The sequence below is a fragment of the Eurosta solidaginis genome, chromosome 2 (genome assembly GCF_040869045.1).
Source record: "Eurosta solidaginis isolate ZX-2024a chromosome 2, ASM4086904v1, whole genome shotgun sequence".
In the NCBI taxonomy this organism is placed as follows: domain Eukaryota; kingdom Metazoa; phylum Arthropoda; class Insecta; order Diptera; family Tephritidae; genus Eurosta; species Eurosta solidaginis.
This window is the reverse complement of record NC_090320.1, coordinates 201,825,512-201,848,703: the sequence shown is the minus strand read 5'-3', so window position 1 is coordinate 201,848,703 and position 23,192 is coordinate 201,825,512. Positions and strand designations below refer to the sequence as shown.

The window sequence follows — 23,192 nt, the reverse complement described above, 5'->3', positions numbered from 1 at the left end:
TTTGGGTCCTTTCGCTCTGCTGCAAACCTCGCAGTTCGCAATCCACTCAATGACCGACTGATAGCAACCAACCCAATAGAATCTCTGTTTAATCTTCTCGAGCGTCTTCGTGATTCCAAGATGACCTCCGCTTGTACCACTATGCTGCTCGCTGAGCACGTCAGGAATCCTCTTTCTGGGAACAACTATCAGTTTCTTCTTGCATTGACCATCCTCACTCTCCCATACTCGATGTAAGCAACCAGATATCAATTCTAAACTGTTCCACTGTGCCCAATATGACTTCGCAATCGGACTCTCTGCTGACATCTCCTCTCTGTTTGGCCTTTCGTTTCGTTCGAGCCCTTGCATAACATGCCACAGATCTGTATCTTCTAGCTGACACTTCCTTAGTTGTTCCTTGTCCCATTCATCCGTAAACGTTATAGTCATTAGCCGGACAACTATAATGTCTTTTTTAGCGTCGGCCTTTGAACAGTGCTTGCATTCCAAACTACATAGTCTTCGTGACATTGCATCGGCATTCCCATGGGTACTACCTTTCCGATGCTCAATGGAAAAGTCATAGCTTTGTAGCCGCTCGATCCACCGTGCCAATTGGTCTTCCGGATTACGGAACTGCAGAAGCCATTTCAACGCTGCGTGATCTGTCCTGACGCGGAATCGCTGGCCGTAGAGGTGTTTGTGAAAATTTTTAATTCACTCTACCAATGCCAACATCTCTCTCCGTATAACGCAGTAGTTCCTTTCTGGTTTTCCAATTGAACGGCTATAATATGCCACTACCTGCTCCTGTCCATCAACCAGTTGTGACAAAACGCCTCCTATAGCATATCCGCTCGCATCTGTATCTAGAATAAACGTTGCTCCTGGAATCGGATATGCCAACATTGGGGCAGTGCACAAACGCTCTTTCAATGTTTGGAAATCTACTTCTTGCCCCTTGTTCCATTCAAAAGCTTTATTTTTTCTTGTTAGCTCGTCGAGGCTATGGGCTACGCTGGCAAAATTTGGTACAAATCGCTGGTAATATGTGCACAGCCCAAGGAAACTTCTCAATTCATGCAGATTCTGTGGTCTTGGCCAATCCTTCACTGCTTTTATCTTTTCATTCGCGGTGCAGATGCCCTCCGTCGTTACTTTATGACCCAAGTAACTAACTTGCTTCTTGAACAAAGAACATTTTTTGGGATTAAATTTCAGACCAGCACAGATAGATATTATGGGGCATTCAATTGAGGGAGCCAGCTGTCGCCCCTTGCGGCTGACTCGCTTTAGTTTAACGATTGATTGGTCTTGGAGATTTGCTCATCTCCTTTAGCTGTCCCACATTGTTGGAACTGTTAGGGTTGGTGTTGCAATAACGCGCAATGGCCCTGGCTTTCCACACTTAAAGCATTTGACTGCATCATTATTTTTCTGCTGCGTACCCTTCAATGTTTCCAAAATTGTGCCTATACACTCTGGTCTTTCTACTTCCACACGATGAGCCTTGTATGCTGGTTTACTCAATAGGGAGGCAGGTTCCTGAGTCAATGCATGTGATACAAAAATTACAGAATATGTATTTCCTCAAGCGTCCGTAAAGTAGATAGTGATGAAAACTTCGATGCATAAAGAATCGAACGATTTTTTTTTTAAATCGATTCTACATTTCAAAAAAAGGATCGATTAAAATTCGAATCGAAATCCAGCTCTAGTTCAATGGACCCCACCGAATTGAGAAATATGATAGATAAACAAAGGTTTAATTTTAGAAATGCACCTGAGGTAATAGAGGGTAAAAACTGAACACCAATACATATGTTAAAAAATTATTATGTTAATCCATTAAAGTTTGTATTTATTTAAAATCAAATTCATCATATCCAGCACTCAAAAAACCGCCGCTACTATTACAGTGATGACGATGCACATCCGAGTCGAAGCATTTATCATGCACACGTTTGCTACCACCACCACTGGTACTGCGACGATCTGCACAAACGGTAGTGTATTCAGCGTCTTCCTCTAAGGAGCGTTCAGCACAACGATCCACTGCATCACCTCGCCTTTTACTACGATGTCGGTGTTGTTGATGTTCAGCGGTAGTATGATGATGAGCATGTGCATGCGTCGTTCTCGAATGCTCTTCATAAATTGCGGAGCTCAATAATGGCTCAACATTACTTGGAGGACGACAATGGGGGGTGGGTGGTATAGGATCATCATAACGTGGACAGGGATGCTCGCCCACAGGTGAAGCCGTCTCATAACGTTTCGAAAGCAGCGTAAATTCTTGATGTGCAGAACAGAGTGCTTGCAAACGATGCAACAAATCCGACTCAGGTAAGTCACGTAGATGCAGAGTCCGTGCTACAGATGTGCGAAAAGATTGTAAGTGAGAAAGACGATGATTGGCTTCGGAGAGTTGATTTTGCATGCGCGTAATATCTGCGCGAAGAGACTATAGAATATGAAAGGGTTGTATTAGTTTAGTAGAGTTGCTATTTTAAACTTAGCTTGCAGTGTACTTACTTTAATTAATGCTTCATCACGGCAACGTCTATTTTGCGATGATTCACTGGTGGATTTTAAACGGTCTTTAACAGCACTAAATTGTGCCATTAGGCGAGTTTTCTCTTCTTCCAAATCGCAGATTTGTCCTGTAAGCTCATCAATTTTACGTGCACGCTCCAAGGCGGTGATCTGTAGTTGCAAGGAAAGTAAAAAATAACCGATATAATTTGGTAGCTATTTGACTTTCGCCCAACCTTGTACTCCACGGCCTCAGCTAACTGCGCTTTAACCTCAGCTATTTGCGTGCGTGCATCTACTAGCTGCGCAGTAAGCTTTTCAATTTGTTTGTTGGCTTTTTTGGAACGGCACACCGCTTCGTCTCGCTCACCCTGTGTAAATGAAGGAAGAAATAAAAAGTATTGTTTTATCATTCTTTCTCTACCGTTTACTTGTGTATTTCATAGAAAAAGTTTGAAGGAATAAGATATACTTATATCGGAAGGCGCTTTCTATATCTCACTCGTCTGCCTGTTAGAAGTACTACCTACTGACGTCCTTCACAGGAACAAGAACACGTGTCGGTACCGTTACCCTGTCGTAAAATTGGGAATCATTCCCAAGAAAAGGACCGCTCTAAAGTGGTAGTTCGATGTATCGGTAAAGGATTATCAATAATGGCTGTCCGAATTAGAACCGGTTTAGATCTATCCAAAAAAAAAACGAGCTCACAACCATAGAGCGGGTTAACAACGAGTTTTGAAGTAATGCACTGATTACTTTTGTCCCCGCATTGTCATCTCCAAGTTAAATTAAAAAGTTGAACCCACTGGTAGGGTTTTGAGCGAGGACTGGTAGCGTTGTCAAATGATCAGATCTACGTGGCGGTATGGGGAGGATTTCACCTGGGTTGGAGCCGTAAGAAATCATCGAATCGAAGAAGCTTTTACTATTAGGACTTTCTCGCCTGATAATGAAACAAACTACAGCAGGCTAGAAGCTTTTCATGAACCCCTAACCTCTAAGGAGCCTCTATACATATACAAAATCAATTTGTGTGTAAGAAAACCACACCAGGCTGAAGAAACATATTTTTTACCTATCCCAAATGACAATTAAAAAGGGCGGGCTCACAAAATATGGTTTTTCCAAAAATTGAGAAATCTCTAAGAATATCTACGTATACTTAAAATTGGTATAATAAAACCCACATTGGTTTTTGTGTATGTATATACCTGAAGCATACACTTGCCACGGGCCCCCTCCTCAATTATAGCCAATTTACGGCGTAGCAGCTCCAGATGTAAGTCACGACGTTGTAATTGTTCACGCAAAACACGTACGCGCCTTTGTAAATTGTATAAGCTGCTGCTTTCTTTCAACGGAATATCGTGACACGAGCGTTCCCGACGCAATTTGCCATGCACATGCGTATGATGATCACAACAACCCTAGATCATCAAAATGCAATTAGAAAAAATTACAAATAAATTTCAATTCCACCTTATCCGGTGACAGTTCAAGGCGAGAGTAATGATGTTGACGATGAGCCCCATTATCGTCTTCATGCCCATGGTGATCATAATGTGCTGCAATTTGTTCGGCACGTTCCAAAAGTGACTCAGCTAAGATGTTAGTATCGGTGCCAAGCGCAGGCGGTGAGCTGCATTCCGACCAATTGAGGGCGCGTGCTAATCGTTTCAGGTATTCTGAAAGTCCCAAGTGGTCACTACGTAAAGTGCGTATTTCGGCTTGACACTTTTCAAGACGTTCCTCTAATTCGAACTTTTGTGCCTCCTCAGTTCGTAAACGACATTGTGTGGTTTCTTGTGTTTCTTTCAATTTTGATTGTTCAGTGTTTAATTGATCGCGAAGGGAATGAATTTGCTGGAAGCAGATAATTAATAACAAGTAAGGAAGGCTAAGTTCGGGTGTAACCGAACATCACATACTCAGCAGAGAGCTTTGGATACAAAATAAGGGAAAATCACCATTTAGGAAAATGAACATAGGGTAACCCTGGGATGTGTTTGTATGACATAGGTATCAAATGGAAGATATTAAGGAGTATTTTAAAAGGGAATGGGCTATAGTTCTATAGGTGGACGCCTTTTCGAGATATCACCATAAAGGTGGACCAGGAGTGACTCTAGAATGTGTTTGCACGATATGGGTATCAAGTGAAAGGTGTTAATGAGTATTTTAAAATGGAGTGGGCCTTAGCTCTGTAGGTGGCCCCCTTTTCGAGATATCGCCATAAAGGTGGACCAGGGGTGACTCTAGAATGCGTTTTTACGATATGGGTACCAAATTAAAGGTATTAATGATGGTTTTAAAAGGGAGAACATCATCTGTCGGATTTCCCTAATTTATTTATATATGTAATACCAGGTGGCGGCCACCGTGGTGTGATGGTAGCGTGCTCCGCCTATCACACAGTATGCCCTGGGTTCAACTCCCGGGCAAAGCAACATCAAAATTTTAGAAATAAGGTTTTTCAATTAGAAGAAAATTTTTTAAGCGGGGTTGCCCCTCGGCAGTGACTGGCAAGCGCTCCGGGTGTATTTCTGCCATGAAAAGCTCTCAGTGAAAACTCATCTGCCTTGCAGATGCCGTTCGGAGTCGGCAAAAAACATGTAGGTCCCGTCCGGCCAATTTGTAGGGAAAATCAAGAGGAGCACGACGCAAATTGGAAGAGAAGCTCGGCCTTGGATCTCTTCGGAGGTTATCGCGCCTTACATTTATTTTATTTTTATAATACCAGGAACAGTATTCCTTCCATGATTCCAAGGCCTTTTGATTTCGTCCTGCAGAACTTTTTCATTTTCTTCTACTTAATATGGTAGGTGTCACACCCATTTTACAAAGTTTTTCTAAAGTTATATTTTGCGTCAAAACACCAATCCAATTACCATGTTTCATCCCTTTTTCGTATTTGGTATAGAATTATGGCATTTTTTTCATTTTTCGATATCGAAAAAGTGGCGTGGTCATAGTCTGATTTCGCCCATTTTTAGTACTAAGATAAATTGAGTTCAGATAAGTATGTGAACTAAGTTTAGCAAAGATATATCGATTTTTGCTCAAGTTATCGTGTTAACTGCCGAGCGGAAGGACAGATGGTTGACTGTGTATAAAAACTGGGCGTGGCTTCAACCGATTTCGCCCTTTTTCACAGAAAACAGTTATCGTCCTAGAATCTAAGCGCCTACCAAATTTCACAAGGATTGGTAAATATTTGTTCGACTTATGGCATTAAATGTATCCTAGACAAATCAAATGAAAAAGGGCGGAGCCACGCCCATTTTGAAATTTTCTTTTTTTGTATTTTGCTGCACCATACCATTACTGGAGTTGAATGTTGACATAATTTACTTATATACTGTAAAGATATTAAATTTTTTGTTAAAATTTGACTTAAAATTTGTTTTTTAAAGAGTGGGCGTTCTCATCATGCGATTTTGCCAATTCTTGTTTAGAGCACATACAGCAATAAAGTAAAAGTAAAAGTAACGTTCCTGCCAAATTTCATCATGATATCTTCAACGCCTGCCAAATGACAGCTTACAAAACTTTTAAATTACCTTCTTTTAAAAGTTGGTGTCGCCACGCCGATTGTCCAAAATTTTGCTAATTTTCTATTCCGCGTCATAAGGTCAAACCACCTACCAAGTTTCATCGCTTTGTCAGTTTTCGGTAATGAATTATTCCACTTTTTCGGTTTTTCGAAATTGGTTACAGTCCGATTTCGTTCTTTTTAAATAGCGATCTAAGATGAGTGCCCAGGAACTTACATACCAAATTTCATCAAGATACCTCAAAATTTACTTAAGTTATCGTGTTTACGGACGGACGGACATGGCTAAATGGATTTCGTTTTTCGCCCAGATCATTTTCATATATAGAAGTCTATATCTATTTCGATTAGTTTATGCCGTTACAGGGTACCATTATGCGAACAAAATTAATATACTCTGTGAGCTCTGTTCAGCTGAGTATAAAAATCGTTATAAAGTCATTGACTGTAACTTACGATATGCATTGCTTGTTTTTCCGTCAATACTTCGCGCAATTTTTCTTTGATCAGCGTTTCGCATGGCTCAGACACATTGAGTTGATTGGCTAGACAGCGTAGGAATTGCAGTCGATCACTTTGCGTACGATCCAGATTATTTTGCAATCGATGACAACGCGATTCGAAGCCACGCAATTCCTCTTTTAACTTTTCTCCACTGATCTCAGCCTCTGTTACTCGATCGCGTAGCAGTTGCAGATCGCGTTCATATTGCCTACAGCGTCCTTCCAATTCGTGATTATGGTTGGTTATTCCTTCTAATTGTGCGCTCAAACGTTGCTTTTCAATGTTGGCTAGCGACTTCAAGTTCAACAGTTCATTCTCACAGCTACTCAATGTATCGCAAGTAGAGTTCACCTTAGCTTTGTTGCGTTGCAATTCGATCATAACCTCTTCAGCCCGTGTTAGGACGCATTCTGGTGTGAGATGTGCATTCTCACACAAGTCGACCCCCAAACAGGTAGCAAGACGTCGCACCAAATCATTGAGTTGCTTGCGAGCTTGCTCTTTGTGCTGCTCTTCGGCTGCAACATGGTTTTCGAGATGTTGGACTTTGCATTGCAGCTCTTTGTTACGTTCGTCAGAAGCATGTTTTTCGCGCTGTATTGTTTGTATTGTCGCATCGCAGCGTGTTTGTATCGATTGTTCGCGGTTCTCGGCGCTCTGCAATCGACTTTGTAAACTGGTTATCAGGGCCGATTGGCGAGCAGTTTGCGCACGCAAGTTCTCACATTCAGACTCGCGTGCAGCCAATGTGGCGCGTGTATCTCCGAGCTGGTAAAAAATACACATATTTATATATGTATATGTACATATATTTATAGAGTAATTGTAAATGCCTGTGTCAATTTTCCAAATACCAAAAGTGAAAAATAAAAAACAATGAAAATTTATAAAAAAACGTTAAAATGTTCAAACAAAACTAACCTCTCATCCGAATTAACAGTTATCCAGATACCGATTAAAATTTAACATGCAAATGCAACAAATGAATCTATATGGATAACATTGTTGTTCCATTTGCATGTTAAATTTCTATCCGTATCTGGATCACGCTTCATTGGAACGCAACATAAGTGATGTGTATGTTCTAGATAAATAAAACAAGAAAAACATAAGCCGTTCTTGTTCTAACTCTATTTTTTGAAAAGATAAGTTACATACTGCCATTAAAGTTGATATATTGAAAATAAAATTACTTGTTTCCCTCTATTTTTTACATTGACGCTTCTCAATATTTCTATGTTCTTTGGTAAATATTTACGTTTAAATATAGGCATTTCAGCTTACTTCAGTCGAAAGACGATCTCGCTTGTAAGAAAGTGCTGCCACTTCGCTGCGTAGAGTTGTGACCAGATCAATTCCATGGTGGTGCTCCTGTGTAGTGACGTTAGTATCCAGCTTAAAAGAAACTTAGTTGAATTTTTAATTTACAAAACAATTTGATTTACTTGAGAGTCTACACCATTTGCAATTGTAACTGAGAAGGATGGATCAGGTGAAAGAGAGGATAATTTGAAAATTAAACATAGAAGTAAAACTTTTTTATTTCATATAAAGCATAAAATAACCCCACGCATTATTAAAGCTTTTTAAATTATTTCCGATTTTTCGCTCGAACTTCAGACTTTTTAAGCATTGTCGTCGATAAGTCCCAGCTCTTGTACAGTGGTGGGAAATGGTGAATGAGATCAGCAAGATAAAGATCACACCATACACCAGACATAAACCACTATATGATCGAAAAGCACGTAAGTTATAAGTACTGATATGAGTGTATATCGGTTACTGATGAGAAACAAATCAATTAAAAACTTTCAACCGAATAGTGCGTACTCTACCAAAAATTAAGTTCAAACATATTTGGACTGTGTGCATAAAAATATGCCAAGAAAATCCAATGTTAGCTTATTACCATGTGGGCATCTCTTAAGTGAGCAGTGCAATGAGCCCAAGGCCGAATTAACAGGTAGGCAGTTGTCTGAGGCCCCCGATTTCAGGGGATCCCCGAAAAATGAAAAAGACTTCTAAAATTGTCTTACAAACATAAAATTCTGGAGAGTGAAAGAAAAATATAATCAGAACTGAAAATAAATTTTACTCAAATAACTAAAGCACAATTGACCGCATTCAAAAGGCGACGACCGACAAACTAGACAAGGTTCTAAAAAGGTCATTTCCGACGCATTTGAAAAACTGTATGAGCGTGCAAAGAAGTGTATCGAAATGAAATGAGAGTATATTGAATAATAAAAAAGTGTATAACGTTTGTTCAGTTAGAAGGTCATACTGGTGAAAGTTTAACGAATCAAACTTTAAAGTTTCTTACTCAAGACTGTGATATTCAAAATTGTAGATGATAATAATATGACAACGCATTAAACATGTCCGGGAAGTATAAAGGTGTGCAAGCAAGAATATTGAATTTGAATGAGAATGCGATCTATGTTCCCTGTTCCGCGCATTCCCTTAATTTGTTTGGAGAGTATGCTGTGAAGTGCTGTTTTTATGCAGTAATTTTTTCGCCATTATGCAGACATTATATAATTTTTTTCCGCTTCCACCTATCGTTGGGGCGTCTTAAAAAATAAAATAAACAATGAGAAAACTTTGAAGATATTGTCACACGCTGGGAAGCACATTCGAATGCGACGAATGCAGTTTACGATTCATTTGATATCATATTAGGGGCTCTAGAAATCATTGCTGATGATGAATTACAAAATATTGATACTCGATATGAGGCGACGTGTATCGCGAATAAAATGCAAAAATTCGAATTTGGTTTCATGTTGATTTTATGGAACTCTATTTTGACTGCTATGCGTCCTGTAAGTCATTGCAAAGTGAAAAAGCAGATTTGCAAATGAGTGGTTTTATGTACCGATTGTTAGAAGAGAGTTTAGTTTCATTCCGTGAAAAGTTCAATGATTTCGAGGAAAAAAAACAAAATAATTGTTACCTGGTGTAGGTTATACAAAAATCGTAAAACGTACTCTTCGTAGAAAAAACCAACCTAATGACGGAAGTGCTCCAGAAGTCCAGAAGTAGAATTTTCGCCTCGCGATGATTTTAGGACAAAAGGTTTCCTAGAAATCATCGACAATCTTCACTGTGAAATCAAACGACGTGCGGAAGTGTATATGGAAGTTTCAGAGAGATTTGCATTTCTCATCAACTTTTCTCTAAGAGATGGAGACCTCCACGAATCTATAAATATCTTAGTTCGTTTATTCTAGAGATTTGGAAGAATTTTTTATTGAAATGAAACAATTCCAAAGTTACGTGAACTCCAGATACACTGACGCACAAAAAACTCATAGTCATTTGTATAAGATTCTAATGGAAGATCAATTAGCCGATGTATTTCCCAGCACAGAAATAGCTCTTCGGATTTTTTTAACATTAATGATCACAAATTGTTCTGCCGAACGATACTTCTCGCAATTAAAAATAATCAAAGTTGCTGAAAGAGCTACAACGTGACAATAGCGACTCGAGATGCTAGGTATACTTTGCATTGAGTCAGATTTATTGAACAAAATCGATATTGATGATATAATTGATGAATTTGCCGAAAACAAATGTAGAAAACAACATATTTAAAATGTAGATAGTAATTTTATTGATATTATTACGTTGTGACAAAAAAATGTTTATGATAGATATAAGTTTGTATTTTTTAATCGAAAAAAGAAGGGAACGGACGTCAAAAAAGGGCCCCGAAATTCATGGTTGCGTAGGGCCCCGTTAAGGGTTAATATGGTCCTGAATGAACCCATCCACCAAATTAATTTGTCGCTGAGTTATTGAAGGAACATATACATATGTACATATGTACATGAGTTCGAATTACACATGTACATATGTATGTATAATCAAGTTTTGACTTAATGAATACAATTAACATATTCATTGCTTTGTTCAATATCACATACGCGATTAAGATGGTGAGTGAAAATCATAACCAAGTCTTGCCACATGTGAATAGAATTGAGTAAAACTGGTGGCGGATCTAGGAGTAAATGACAAAACGGCATAGAATAAGCCAAAATCCGGGAGAGCTGGGCATAACTCTCAATGTGGCACAAAGTCAAAAATACTACTGCAAGAAAACGCAGCCGCTTTGGTATCATGGGTAGAGCAAAATTTCAGTATAGCAATAGTTGCAATACAAACACGTATTCAAGGTATATACATATTGTGGTGAATTTCAGCTGTAAGTAAAGGCATAACAACAAAAACATTAAAGCAAGCTTTACTTGTGTACATGAGCACATCAATTATTATTTATACACATACATAGAAGTCGACGAAGAGATATCCCATACACAGGCATGTAGTCATCAGCCGAAGTAGTTTCTCATACATACACACGCATATGGCTATAAGCTACAAATATATATGTATATAGCTGGTAATCAAGCATTAGATACAACAGTTCGCGAAATTACTAGACCTTAGGAGAAATGGGTGAACGAGGAAACCGAGAGTATAAAAGCAGCGCAAGTTGGGTAATAACTATTCAGCTTTGATTTAAACACGCTATTGGTTGTGAAGTATAATTGTGAAGTAAATCTAAATAAAGACCAGTTTGCAATACTGAATATTGGAGTGACTTATTGAACAGTTTACGATTCGAACGTTAGCAGAAGGTGCATAAATATCAGAAATCCCCAGAATTCGTTACAATATCATATGCATGGCGCACACCCATCGATAATTACCTGGAGCGCCAATTGTTCACATAAAAATCGACACATTCGGAACCTGTATAAGGAACAACGAGGTTAAAAACAGAAGCGCGCAGTTTCCGCTAGAGCCCTGAGATAATATATTCAAGTTGAAAAGGAGGTCGTGTTTATTGACGAAGAAGATTTTAATTTGTTTTCGCGATAAGTTGGAGAGGCATTCAACTGGAAAATAAACAATTGGCTTTCTAATGATCTGGATACCGCGCTTGAGATTTGTTTAATTTGTTATATTTTTGCTTGCTTTGCATTGTCGTTGCTATTTTTACATATAACTGGAAAGCCAGAAATTGCAAATACGATATACATATGTACATTCTTGTTTTGGAATAGCATGTTGTTTGATAGAAATAATGTGTTCCTAGAGTGGATCCGACAATTCTTAAAAATTTACGTTAAGTCCATAATAAGCCGGATGGCTAATTATAGATTTTAAACAATGCCTCTATTTAGATATTTAAATTTTATTATTTTCTAGCTTATGACGGTGGATTTTACCCCACGTTTCTATAAAAATATGCAAGCTACGCGTAACTGGCCATGGGTAAAACATGAGTTGGTAAGATTGACTTCTGCTACAGCTAACGACTGTTGTAATCATATTTGTAACAGGATTCCCCTCGCGTAGGTGAGGTTGACAATTGAGTTGCAGAAGCTCTGAAGCTATAAAGGTTTGTATTGCGCTCATCAATCCCATGATTCGCATCTAATGATCTTCCTTGAGCTTCATTGATAGGGATAGGAAATTTGAGGCATTTAAAATTGAAAAGACAAATCTGTCGGTATCAATGGAATCCTTGGTTTTAAACTTTTTTGTTTTCGAAATTTTCCGATAAAATGAATTGCTTCAATGATATCCGTAAAAGTTTTGTGATAAAAATCCTTGTCCTACCACTACATACGCGCGGAGAATCGAAATAACGAAGCATAAATATTATGATATTATGGGCTCTTTTTTAAGGATCAATCGATGAGCAGAAATTTCTGATGGCTCAAAAGAGCTAATAAACTCAATCGGATATGCACAGCTTGGGACTCTTCCACGACTGCGTTAATAGAGTGATAAGTTGTCTTGGTTCTAGTGATATTAACATCCCCATTTTAAGGTGCCTAAAATACCTTTTTTCAAAGCAATTTATAGTTTGTAAATAAAAAAAAAAAATAAATGTAAGGCGCGGTAACCTCCGAAGAGATCTAAGGGCGCGGTTCTTTTCCAATTTGCGTCGGTCTTCTTTTGATTTTCCTTACAAATTGGCCGGACGGGACTTACATATTTTATGCCGACTCCGAACGGCTTCTGCAAGGCAGATGGGTTTGCACTGAGAGCTTTTCATGGCAGCAATACACCCGGAACGCTTGCCAAACACTGCCGAGGGGCGACCCCGCTTAGAAAAATTTGCTTCCAATTGAAAACTTTATTTCTAAAATTTTGATGTTGCTTTGCCCGGGGTGCGAACCCAGGGGATACGGTGTGGTAGGCGGAGCACGCTACCATCGCACCACGGTGGTTTTATAGTTTGCAAATAAATAGGTAAAATATTTGGGAAAACATTAGATGTTAAAGCTTCAGGTGATGTCATAATTTCTCAAAAACTTGCAGGAAAAGAAATCAAATTTGAAATAGGAATTTTGCCATAATTAATTTCAAGAAGTTGTTTAGCAAAAGCTGCTGCTGAAGTGTTTCCGCCAAATCGCCCTCTCATATTTCTAAAGAAAGTAAAGTTTTGTACGTAAAGCCATCTATAGACGAAAAAGCACGCATTTACTTCAACTGCGGCTCTTCCAGCAAGTAACAGGAAAGCACCACCTTTGGATTGATAATTACACTTTAAAATTACATCAATTGATACCAAATTAAACAGAAATGCTTTTTTCCGGTTCCTCCATGCGTATCCAAAACTAACCCAAAAGATAACTTAAAAGAATACTAAAGGAATAACTGCCAAACCCAATCCTGCAAACAAACTTTACGTGTTGAAATAACCTAAGTTTTTAAGGCAGCCATAGTTCTCAAAGTCCTATTTTTCTTGTTTTTTTTTCTATTCCATATATTACTGGTGCTGTTAGGACTTAACGTCATATAGCTCCCTACCAATTTTCATTATTCCATTTCTATGGGAAGTGCCACGCCCCTTCTTACTCACCCCTTATTTTCTTAGTAGTGTTCGGGATTGATCCAATTTAATTCTTTACGAGATTTAAATGTTCTTGCATGAATACTTCCAGAGTTATGCCGTATTCGAACATTCCGTTTGTATGGTAGGTGCCACCCTCTTTTTATACCTTTCATGAAAATGAAATGGTATATTAATTTCGTCACGAAACCGAAAATTGTAAGTCCTTAAAGGAAAATAGATAGACCCACCATTAAGTATACCGAAATAATCAGGTTGAAGAGCTGAGTTGTTTTAGCCATGTCCGTCTGTCCGTCTGTCTGTTTGTATGCAAACTAGTCCCTCAATTTTTGAGATATCTTGATAAAATTTGGTGAGCAGGTGTATTTGGGTGTCCGATTAGACATTTGTCGGAACCGACCGGATCGGACCACTATAGCATATATCCTCCATACAACCGATTTTTCAGAAAAAGAGGATTTTTGTAATATCTTACCCAATTTAACAGATTGAAGCTTCAAACTTCACCATATACTTTCGTATATTGAACATATTGTTGCCTGAAAAAATTTATGAGATCGGTCGTATATATAGTATATATCCCCCACAACCGATTGTTCAGATAAGGAACTTTTCGTAATTACTGCCCTATTTTAAGAGCTAGAGGCTTCAAATTTCAGCGAATGCTTACGGATATAGCATATATTGTTGTCTGAAAAAAACATAAAGATCGGTGGTATATATAGTATATATATGGTGGTATATATAGTATATATATATAGTATATATATATATTTTCGCAAATTTTAGCCCCATTTTAACAGCTAGAAGCTTCAAATTTCACCGAATATTTACCTATATAGCATATATTGTTGTCTGAAAAAATCATAGAGATCGGTTGTATATATAGTATATATCTCATACAACCGATTGTTCAGATAAGAAACTTTTCGCAATTTCTACCCCATTTTAACAGCTATAAACTTCAAATTTCACCGATTGCTTACGTATATAGCATATATTGTTGTCTGAAAAAATGATAGAGATCGGTTGTATATATAGTATATATCTCATACAACCGATTGTTCAGATAAGAGACTTTTCGCAATTTCTACCCCATTTTAACAGCTATAAGCTTCAAATTTCACTGATTGCTTACGTATATAGCATATATTGTTGTCTGAAAAAATCATAGAGATCGTTTCTATATATAGTATATATCTCATACAACCGATTGTTCAGATAAGAAACTTTTCGCAATTTCTACCCCATTTTAACAGCTAGAAGCTTCAAATTTCACCAACTGCTTACGTGTATAGCATATATTGATGTCTGAAAAAATCATTGAGATCGGTGATATACATAGTATATATCTCATACAACCGATTGTTCAGATAAGAAACTTTGCGCAATTTCTGCCCCGTTTTAACAGTTAGAAGCTTCAAATTTCACAAAATGCTTTCGTATATAGCATATATTGTTGTCTGAAAAAATCATAGAGATCGGTGGTATATATATTATATACTTCATATAAACTGTCATATTGACCCCTTTTTTACGGCTAGAAGCTTCAAGATTCATCAAATTTCATCAAATAGTTACGTTTACGTCATATATTTTTGAAATACGTGATTCGTAGCCATAGTTTTTACATGCAGACCACAAAAAACGTGAAGCTTTGCATCCTCACACAGATTACCTACCTATTTTTTATTTTATATTTATCTTAAAAATCGTTTGGATATGTTCAAATTTCACCAAATGCTTACGTGTATAGCATATATTGTTGTCTGAGAAAATCATAGATACCGGTGGTATATATAGTATATATCCCATACAACCGATTGTTCAGATAAAAAACTTTGCGCAATTTCTTCCCCATTTTAACAGTTATAAGCTTTAAATTTCACCGATTGCTTACGTATATAGTATGTATTGTTGTGTCAAAAAATCATAGAGATCGGTGATATATATTATATATATATGATGGTATATATAGTATATATATATTTTTTTTACGATTTCGGCCCCATTTTAACAGCTAGAAGCTTCAAATTTCACCAACTGCTTACGTGTATAGCATATATTGATGTCTGAAAAAATCATTGTTCAGATAAGAAACTTTGCGCAATTTCTGCCCCGTTTTAACAGTTAGAAGCTTCAAATTTCACAAAATGCTTACGTATATAACATATATTGTTGTCTGAAAAAATCATAGAGATCGGTCGTATATACATTATATACTTCATATAAACTGTCATTTTGACCCCTTTTTTACGGCTAGAATCTTCAAAATTCATCAAATTTCATCAAATAGTTACGTTTTCGTCATATATTTTTGAAATACGTGATTCGTAGTCATAGTTTTTACACGCAGACCACAAAAAACCTGAAACTTTGCATCCTCACACAAAGTACCTACCTGTTTTTTATTTTATATTTATCTTAAAAATCGTTAAGGTATGTAGATCTGTTCACTACATATTTCTTATCTTATACATCCGATTATTCGGAGATTACGAACGGGATAAGATTATTGTTCAGCCCCATTCATGAAAGGTATGAAGTCTTCGGCACAGCCGAAGACAGTCCCGTTCTTACTTGTTTTATATTGAAGTTATGTTTAGCCTATTACCATCTTTGGAAGGTTTCTAGTGGGTTATTCAAATTTAGTTGTGATCCGCCGGTTTTAGGACGCAACCCGATTTATACCTACATACAAAAATTCATAATTTTAACTTCATATATATGGGGTATTCCATCCCATTTCGACCAATTTTGAACCCGACCCCTTTAGAATTGGCTGAAAGTTTTTCTTCTTTTTCTAGCTTACGAAAGACGTTTTTCAGAAGTTTTTCAAATTTTTTCATCCAACTCAAAAAACGTTATGAATTTTTAAAAAAACACCGTTTTTGTTTTCAAAATGCTATAACTTTTTCAAAAATTGACCGCTTGGGATCTTTTTTTTTTAATTTGTTTTTAAATGTACTTTTCGGAAAAAATTCAAAAAAAATTTTAAAGTTTTTTTTTGTAATTTTTCAGTTTTTCGAGATTTTTCGAATTTAGCCCTTTTTTTCTCATAAAAAACTTCAATCAATTCTGCAATCATCCCCACTAATCCCGGAGTGGGCCGAGAATTTTTTTTTGTATTTTTTCCGAAAAGTACATTTAAAAACAAAAAAAAAAAGATCCCAAACGGTAAATTTTTGAAAAAGTTATAGCATTTTGAAAACAAAAACGGTGTTTTTTTAAAAATTCATAACTTTTTTTTAGTTGGATGAAAAAATTTGAAAGCTTCTGAAAAACGTCTTTCGTAAGCTAGAAAAAGAAGAAAAACTTTCAGCCAAATGGGATGGAATACCCCATATATAGATAGAAGATGCGGATAGACTGAAGTTAACAAAAAATTGTAACGGCGGAAGATTATTAAAAATCCAAAAGGAATAACAGCCAAACAACTCTGTAGTCAAACTTTAGCTGTTATAATAACCTAAGTTTGTACGGCAGCCATAGTTCTGAAAAATCCTATTTGTAGGGAAGTTGCCACGCCCCCTTTTCCCCAATTCTACATTTTACTGGAGGTGTTATGACTTAACCTCATATAGCTCCTTTCCACTTTTCATTATCTTAACATTACTACATCCAGAGATATGCAGTATGATAAACTCCATTTATATGGGAAGTGCCACGCCCCCTCTCCTCCACCACACATTTTCTTGGGGTGTTAGGGATTAACCTCATATAACTCCTTACTAAATTTCAGTATTCTAGCTTGACTACATTCAGAGTTATGTAGTACCAAATATTAATTTTGCATGGGAGGAGCCACGCCCCTTTTATATATCGATATTATTTTTAGCCTATGACCATCCTTGGAATGTTTCTCGTGGATTGTGCAAATTTGGTTTCGATCGGTCGATCCGATTAGGACGAAACTCGATCTATACCTACATACATAAATACATAATTTGAATTTTATATATATAGACTAGCGTACCTTCGCCCGCTTCGCTAGGCGATAAATTCAATGATTTGCTGAAAGAGAAAAAAATTAATACGAAACAAAGCAAATTCTTTGATACAATTTCATTCGAACTTTATTGTAACACTTTTTGGTAGACAACGTTTCTGGTTTTTTCATCTTTCGCGTAAATGAATAATGACGATGGTTTGCCTATTCGTAAGCAAGCTACATACAATTGTCCATGAGAAAAAATTGGGTATTCTTAATTAATACCGCACATTTGTAGAGACTGTCTTTTTGCCTTATTAATTGTCATGGCGAAGGCAAGGCGAATAGGGAACTGCAAACGTTTGAAATCGAATGGTAAAACCGTCGGAATCAGTGGAATTCTGGGTATCAAAACGTCTTCTCCTTTGTACTTCCCTTTCAAAATTGTTGCTTCGATAACGTTACCCATTAGCTTCTTCACAGCGAGACTGGTACCGTTGCATAGTTGTGGCACATTAATGTTGCGCAGCATAATAATCGGTGCTCCAATTTTTAATCGTAAATTATGAGGTGGTAGGCCTGGCAAATCGAGTGAGGTTAAGAATTCAGTGGATAATTTACGACATCGTCTTGTTCATTAATAGTGTCCATTGACTTATATGCAACTGTGTCACCAGGTATTTGATCCAGAATAGCTGCATTTATATCATTGATATCCTTTTTTTTCCAGCTAAAATTGCTCTTTCGCTGAGCCAATCATAGTTTTTGTAATGTTGAACTATGTTTGGAAATACACTCTGTATCAATGCCTCTTTAAACTGTGCAAAAGTGAAGAAATCGTCAGGCATTGTAGTTGAACACGTACGTTTGTAGTAAGTGTAAGCGTGTTTACATGTCTCCATAAATACAATGATTTTAAGCATGCATTGATTTCATCTGCAGCCGTGGATTTTGGGATCACAGGTAATGTTTGCCTGAAATCTCCAGCCAATAAAATCATGGCACCTCCAAAAACTGTTTGGCTTCCTCGTAGATTTTTCAAAGTTCTATCAAGTGCTTCCAATGATTTCTTGTGTGCCGTAGTACGATGAGCTTTTACACTTTAAGAACTTTTTCCATTCCAGATGTTTTCGAAATATTACATGTTGGTGTTTCATTTACCTGCATATTCGAAGGCAACTTCAATGCAGAAGGTGCTGTGCGACCTCCTTCCAGTAATGTAGCCCAATTCCGGAAGAAATGAGTACCAATTCAACGTTATTATCTGATCGAATTGTTGCTAATATCAATGATATCAAAGAGGTCCTGCCTGTTCCCCCCGGAGCATCCAAGAAAAACATACAACCAGTTCCATGTCTAACATTATTCATGATTGTATCATAAACATGTTGCTGCTGGTCATGCAATTTCGTTAAATTTGATGTTACAAATGTGTTTAGTTCATTACAATCATAATGGTATTCACGCTCCAGTTCTCAATTGAACATATCATGCAGTAGACGATTTGCTGCTGACATGCCCAATTGTACTAACGATTTGTTTCACATCGAAAAGCAAATGTCGTCAATCCTTATCAATGCTTCATTGTTGTTGTTGTTGTAGCAATGCTCGCCCCACCTAATAGCCGCGACCGATCACAAATTGCCATCAATATCCTCTAACGGGAGTCCAAGGAAACTTGCCGTTTCAACAGGGGTGGACCATAAGGAAAGGGGTGTTAGAGGCGTTGGTTCCACATTACAATTAAAGAGATGGTTGGTGCTTCATTGTAAATTTCCAATGTGAATTCCAACTCATAATTTGCAGTCTTTCGACGCATTTGGTTTAAAATATCATCTGCCATATAATCTTTGAAATTATTCTATAATTCCAATGGATTAGATGGGGAGCACATTGCAATTATTATCGAAAATAATGTTCGTATTTGATGTGGACTGGCTATTACAGCTGAAACGGCAAGCGTATCTTCCCAATGCTTGTCATCCTCCAACAAATTTAGCTGTTGACATGCTTCACGATATGTAGGGCACAATTTACCATTAATTGTTCTTAACGCTTGGAATGATGTTGGGCCACGAACATTAATTAACAACAATCGCAAGTAAAAACACTCAGCATAATTTGGATGAACTGCATAAATGCGTCCTAATGCATCTGTTGAAAACACATTAGGATGACCTTGAACTGGTTTACCTTGTTTTCGCCTTTGAAATGTTTTCCTGGACTTATCCCATGTGAAATATTGTGGCACCTCGGCATATAGCAAATTCGTCCAATTGACATAAATGAAAAAAGGCAGTCAAAGTTGTAGACGGTGCACTTGTTGCTCTAAGCGCTGCATTTTCAGGAGTAAAATAAACGCGTTGGCCATTTTCAAGGTGAACCGCTAAATGAACGACTGTTAGATGTCTTTCGTGTATTGGGAATGAAAAAATTCGCCATATCGCTTCGTTACTGCTTATATAACGCCCCATTTGACATTTTTAATCTCGTCGTTGTCATTTTGGACTGCACCGAATACAGCCATATCGCTTCCTTTATTTACATATTTGCAAATGTATTTAATTGATTGAACGGAATTACATTATTCCACGTTAATATGCGCTTTGAATGTTTTGGACAACAATGGACAATATGGAACAATCTAACGATTGTCAACTTCAACATTTTGATTTCCCATCTTAATTATCGTTGATTTACCATTGTCATCAGTGGATCGACGACAATATGCCGGATATCCATCGTCACCTGTGACCGTATCCCAAATTAATGCTCGTGCGTATCGCTTCGAACACCAATCATACACGGAGAGTTCACATTCAATGCACCGCAAGGTCCATGTATCATATTTTTTGTGACGACTTCGAACAAATCTGGACCAATCGTTTGATCCGGTATTTCAGCTGATATCACACTATCAATTTGATCCGGTTTAATTTTATCAACCAACCAAATCAAAATGTGTGCGTGCGGTAATCCCCGCTTTTGCCATTCAACGGAATACATATAACAGCGCACTTCTCCAAACACTCTATATTTGACAATAAAGTCCATAAGTGATTTTAGTTTTAGTTTGAAAATACGTGCAGTTATGTCGTGTCGATCAAGGAAACAAATGGTCTTTGATTTCACTCCTTTACGGATTTCATGTAAAAGTACTAAACAGATCCGGCCGTCCATAAGCGCGAACATACACCATGGCATCCTGTGCATATTCATGCATGTGTCGCGGGATACCAGTATATGCTGCTGGTAATATGATAATTCTACCGATGTCATTCACATTTTCATCGTTATTCACTGCATCTCGTAAGTGAATGTATTCCTCTATACCATAACGTAGTCTGGTTGAATTTGATATAGTACCCATAATGTAAAAACACATCCTAAGGTTGTTTGGGCAATATCTCGAGACCCTAGTCACCCAGATGTATGAAAAAGTACCCTCTGCTAAAGAACTCATCAACAGCTTTCATTTGATATCCATATTGTATAAACACATTCTTGGGGTACCCGGGTCCACACTTTGGCCTATATCTCGAAACCCTAGTCACCTAGGGGTACGAAAAGTACCCTGTATTAAAGTACTCATAAGAGGCTTCCACTTGATACCCATATTATACAAACACATCGTAGGGTTATCCGGGTCCACGTTTTGACCTATATCTCAAGACCCTAGAAATTTATAGAAAATTTTTTTTGCTAAAAACCTTCCCCTTTTTGATCCCTATAATATGAAAAAAGAACGAATAAAATTGGCCTCGTATCGGCCCCAAAACATGGACAGGAACGAACATCATTTCATTTATATATATATAGATATAGATTTCGAGAGCTCAAGCTTATGGAGTAAAGTGAATAGACCAAAAAGCTCCGAAATGAAAAAAAAAACTTGGAGCTCAGCCTAAGTATGCTATAGTTACTAGGTGTATATCCTTGTACGACATCATATGTTGTTTGTGGTATCATAAGGAAAAACTTAACATGCTTTGTGGCATTTTTAAAAGAGAAAAATGAAATAAAATATGAAAATGGTGTATGGTTACCTTTTGCCCACATTTGCCACAATTTCTACAAAGTACAATATTGTTGCGAATTTAGTGCAATTCCTCTTATTTTAAACCTTCTGCTAACGTTCGAATCACTAAACTGTTGAATAAATAACTCCAATATTCGATAATGCAAAATGGTCTTTATTAGACTACTTTCAAAATAACACTTCTATAGCGTCTTAAATCAAACTGATTGTCGTGCCTCTACTGTTGCTGCCTTTTACACTCTGTGATTTCTCGTTCGCATACTTCTAGGCGCTTCCATTTATAGAATTTACTAGTTAGTTATCAGCTGTAAAATTACTACGTTTATAGCTTCTCATATGCGCTAGTATATGTGAATGATACTTGCACAATTTATTGCCTACTTTTGAGCGCATCTCAGATAAGATATATGCATGTGTTTCTGCGTTTTCTCTCCGCTGCGTGTACGTACATATGTGTAGACATAATGATTGATTCGTTTATGTAGATACAAGTGACTGCCTGCTTTATTGTTGTTGTGGCTTTATTTACTTAGCATCAGACTAGTGATGTGAGTATCACTTAGTGTCACTAATATTCGTCACAATATTATATAAAGAACAGATAGACTATAATATTTTTGCACATTGTATTTCCCTTGATGGGGCTATCAAAGAACGCCTTTAAAGGTTATTTTAATTTGAAGAAGGCTTCGATAAATCCATAACTGCATCGGCTTTATGTTCAGTTGTGAAACTACGATAGGCAAATGCTTTGGATCTTACATATGTATAGAGACGCAAAGGTAGCCGAATGGAGTGCCAAAGTGACAGTACTTTCGCAACTGCTTGCGTAAACAATATAACCCAATATTTCGATTTTTCAGACACAAAAAAGTTATAATCTTGTACATATGCTTAATAACATATTTTAAAATTTGCAAGAAATCCCAGATGAAGCTGTTGCATCAGAAAGTTTATTAACTACGCCCGAAAATGAATATTGTAATTCTATTGCAGATCCAAACATTAGTATTTCTCCTTTATAAGTATACGGAGTTGAACAAATGCTACATAATATTCAATACCCTCATCAGCATTACTGGAGATATTATTTTCTGCAGCAACGATATTAAATTCAGCTCAGAGGGGAACTCTTTCTGAAGGAAATCTGAATAGCTCTTTATGAAAGTATAATGTAAATTTTGTTAATTTTTTTTATAAGCTTTACAACAATTTTGTTGTTATTGTATGATCACCACATGAAATATTTGTAGATATGTTTAAATATTGAACGGTTTTATATTTTTATCAAAGCTTATTATTTTTCATTTTGATCCCTCAAAATTGAGTATTGCCATCAAACCAACCGCTACATTACATTTACATAAAAATAGCTTTGTGTGACTCAAGGAAAATATTCCCACTAGCAAGTTGCTACACATGGTTCTGGTCTCTGCTATTACCATTTTGCACTGGTGGAGCTTAATGTCCTTTAGCATAACCCTTGAAATTTAATCCACTAAGCCCACTTGCAGAACGGCAATTTATTTTCTTAGTTCGGAGTTATTTAAAAAAATTTGTCATATCAAATTAACTCTGAGTTAAAAAGATAATTTGCCGTTCTGCAAGTGGGCCTAAGGGCCATTTTCACCATCTCCAGTTAAGTTAGATTTTACCTGGATCATATCAATCTATCAAATAGCTTCATTTGACATTTTCGTTTTCACCAACACAAGGTGACCAACACTTAAAACGATAATTGTGAAAGACCTAACTCAGACACGAA

The 23,192-nt window shown here is 37.1% G+C and overlaps 1 protein-coding gene across 1 annotated transcript in view; it reads right to left on the bottom strand.

Moving 5' to 3' along the window:
* Positions 1 to 1,843: 1,843 nt before the first annotated feature.
* Positions 1,844 to 23,192, bottom strand: part of LOC137241793 (coiled-coil domain-containing protein 170) — a 55,485-nt gene continuing 34,136 nt past the window's right edge. The window contains exons 2-8 of the mRNA XM_067769193.1: positions 7,862 to 7,972; positions 6,530 to 7,345; positions 4,000 to 4,383; positions 3,732 to 3,947; positions 2,754 to 2,888; positions 2,518 to 2,688; positions 1,844 to 2,446 (exon numbers count right to left, since the gene is read on the bottom strand). Coding sequence (XP_067625294.1) covers positions 1,844 to 2,446; positions 2,518 to 2,688; positions 2,754 to 2,888; positions 3,732 to 3,947; positions 4,000 to 4,383; positions 6,530 to 7,345; positions 7,862 to 7,972 — 2,436 coding nt within the window. The remainder of the gene's footprint in view (positions 2,447 to 2,517; positions 2,689 to 2,753; positions 2,889 to 3,731; positions 3,948 to 3,999; positions 4,384 to 6,529; positions 7,346 to 7,861; positions 7,973 to 23,192) is intronic.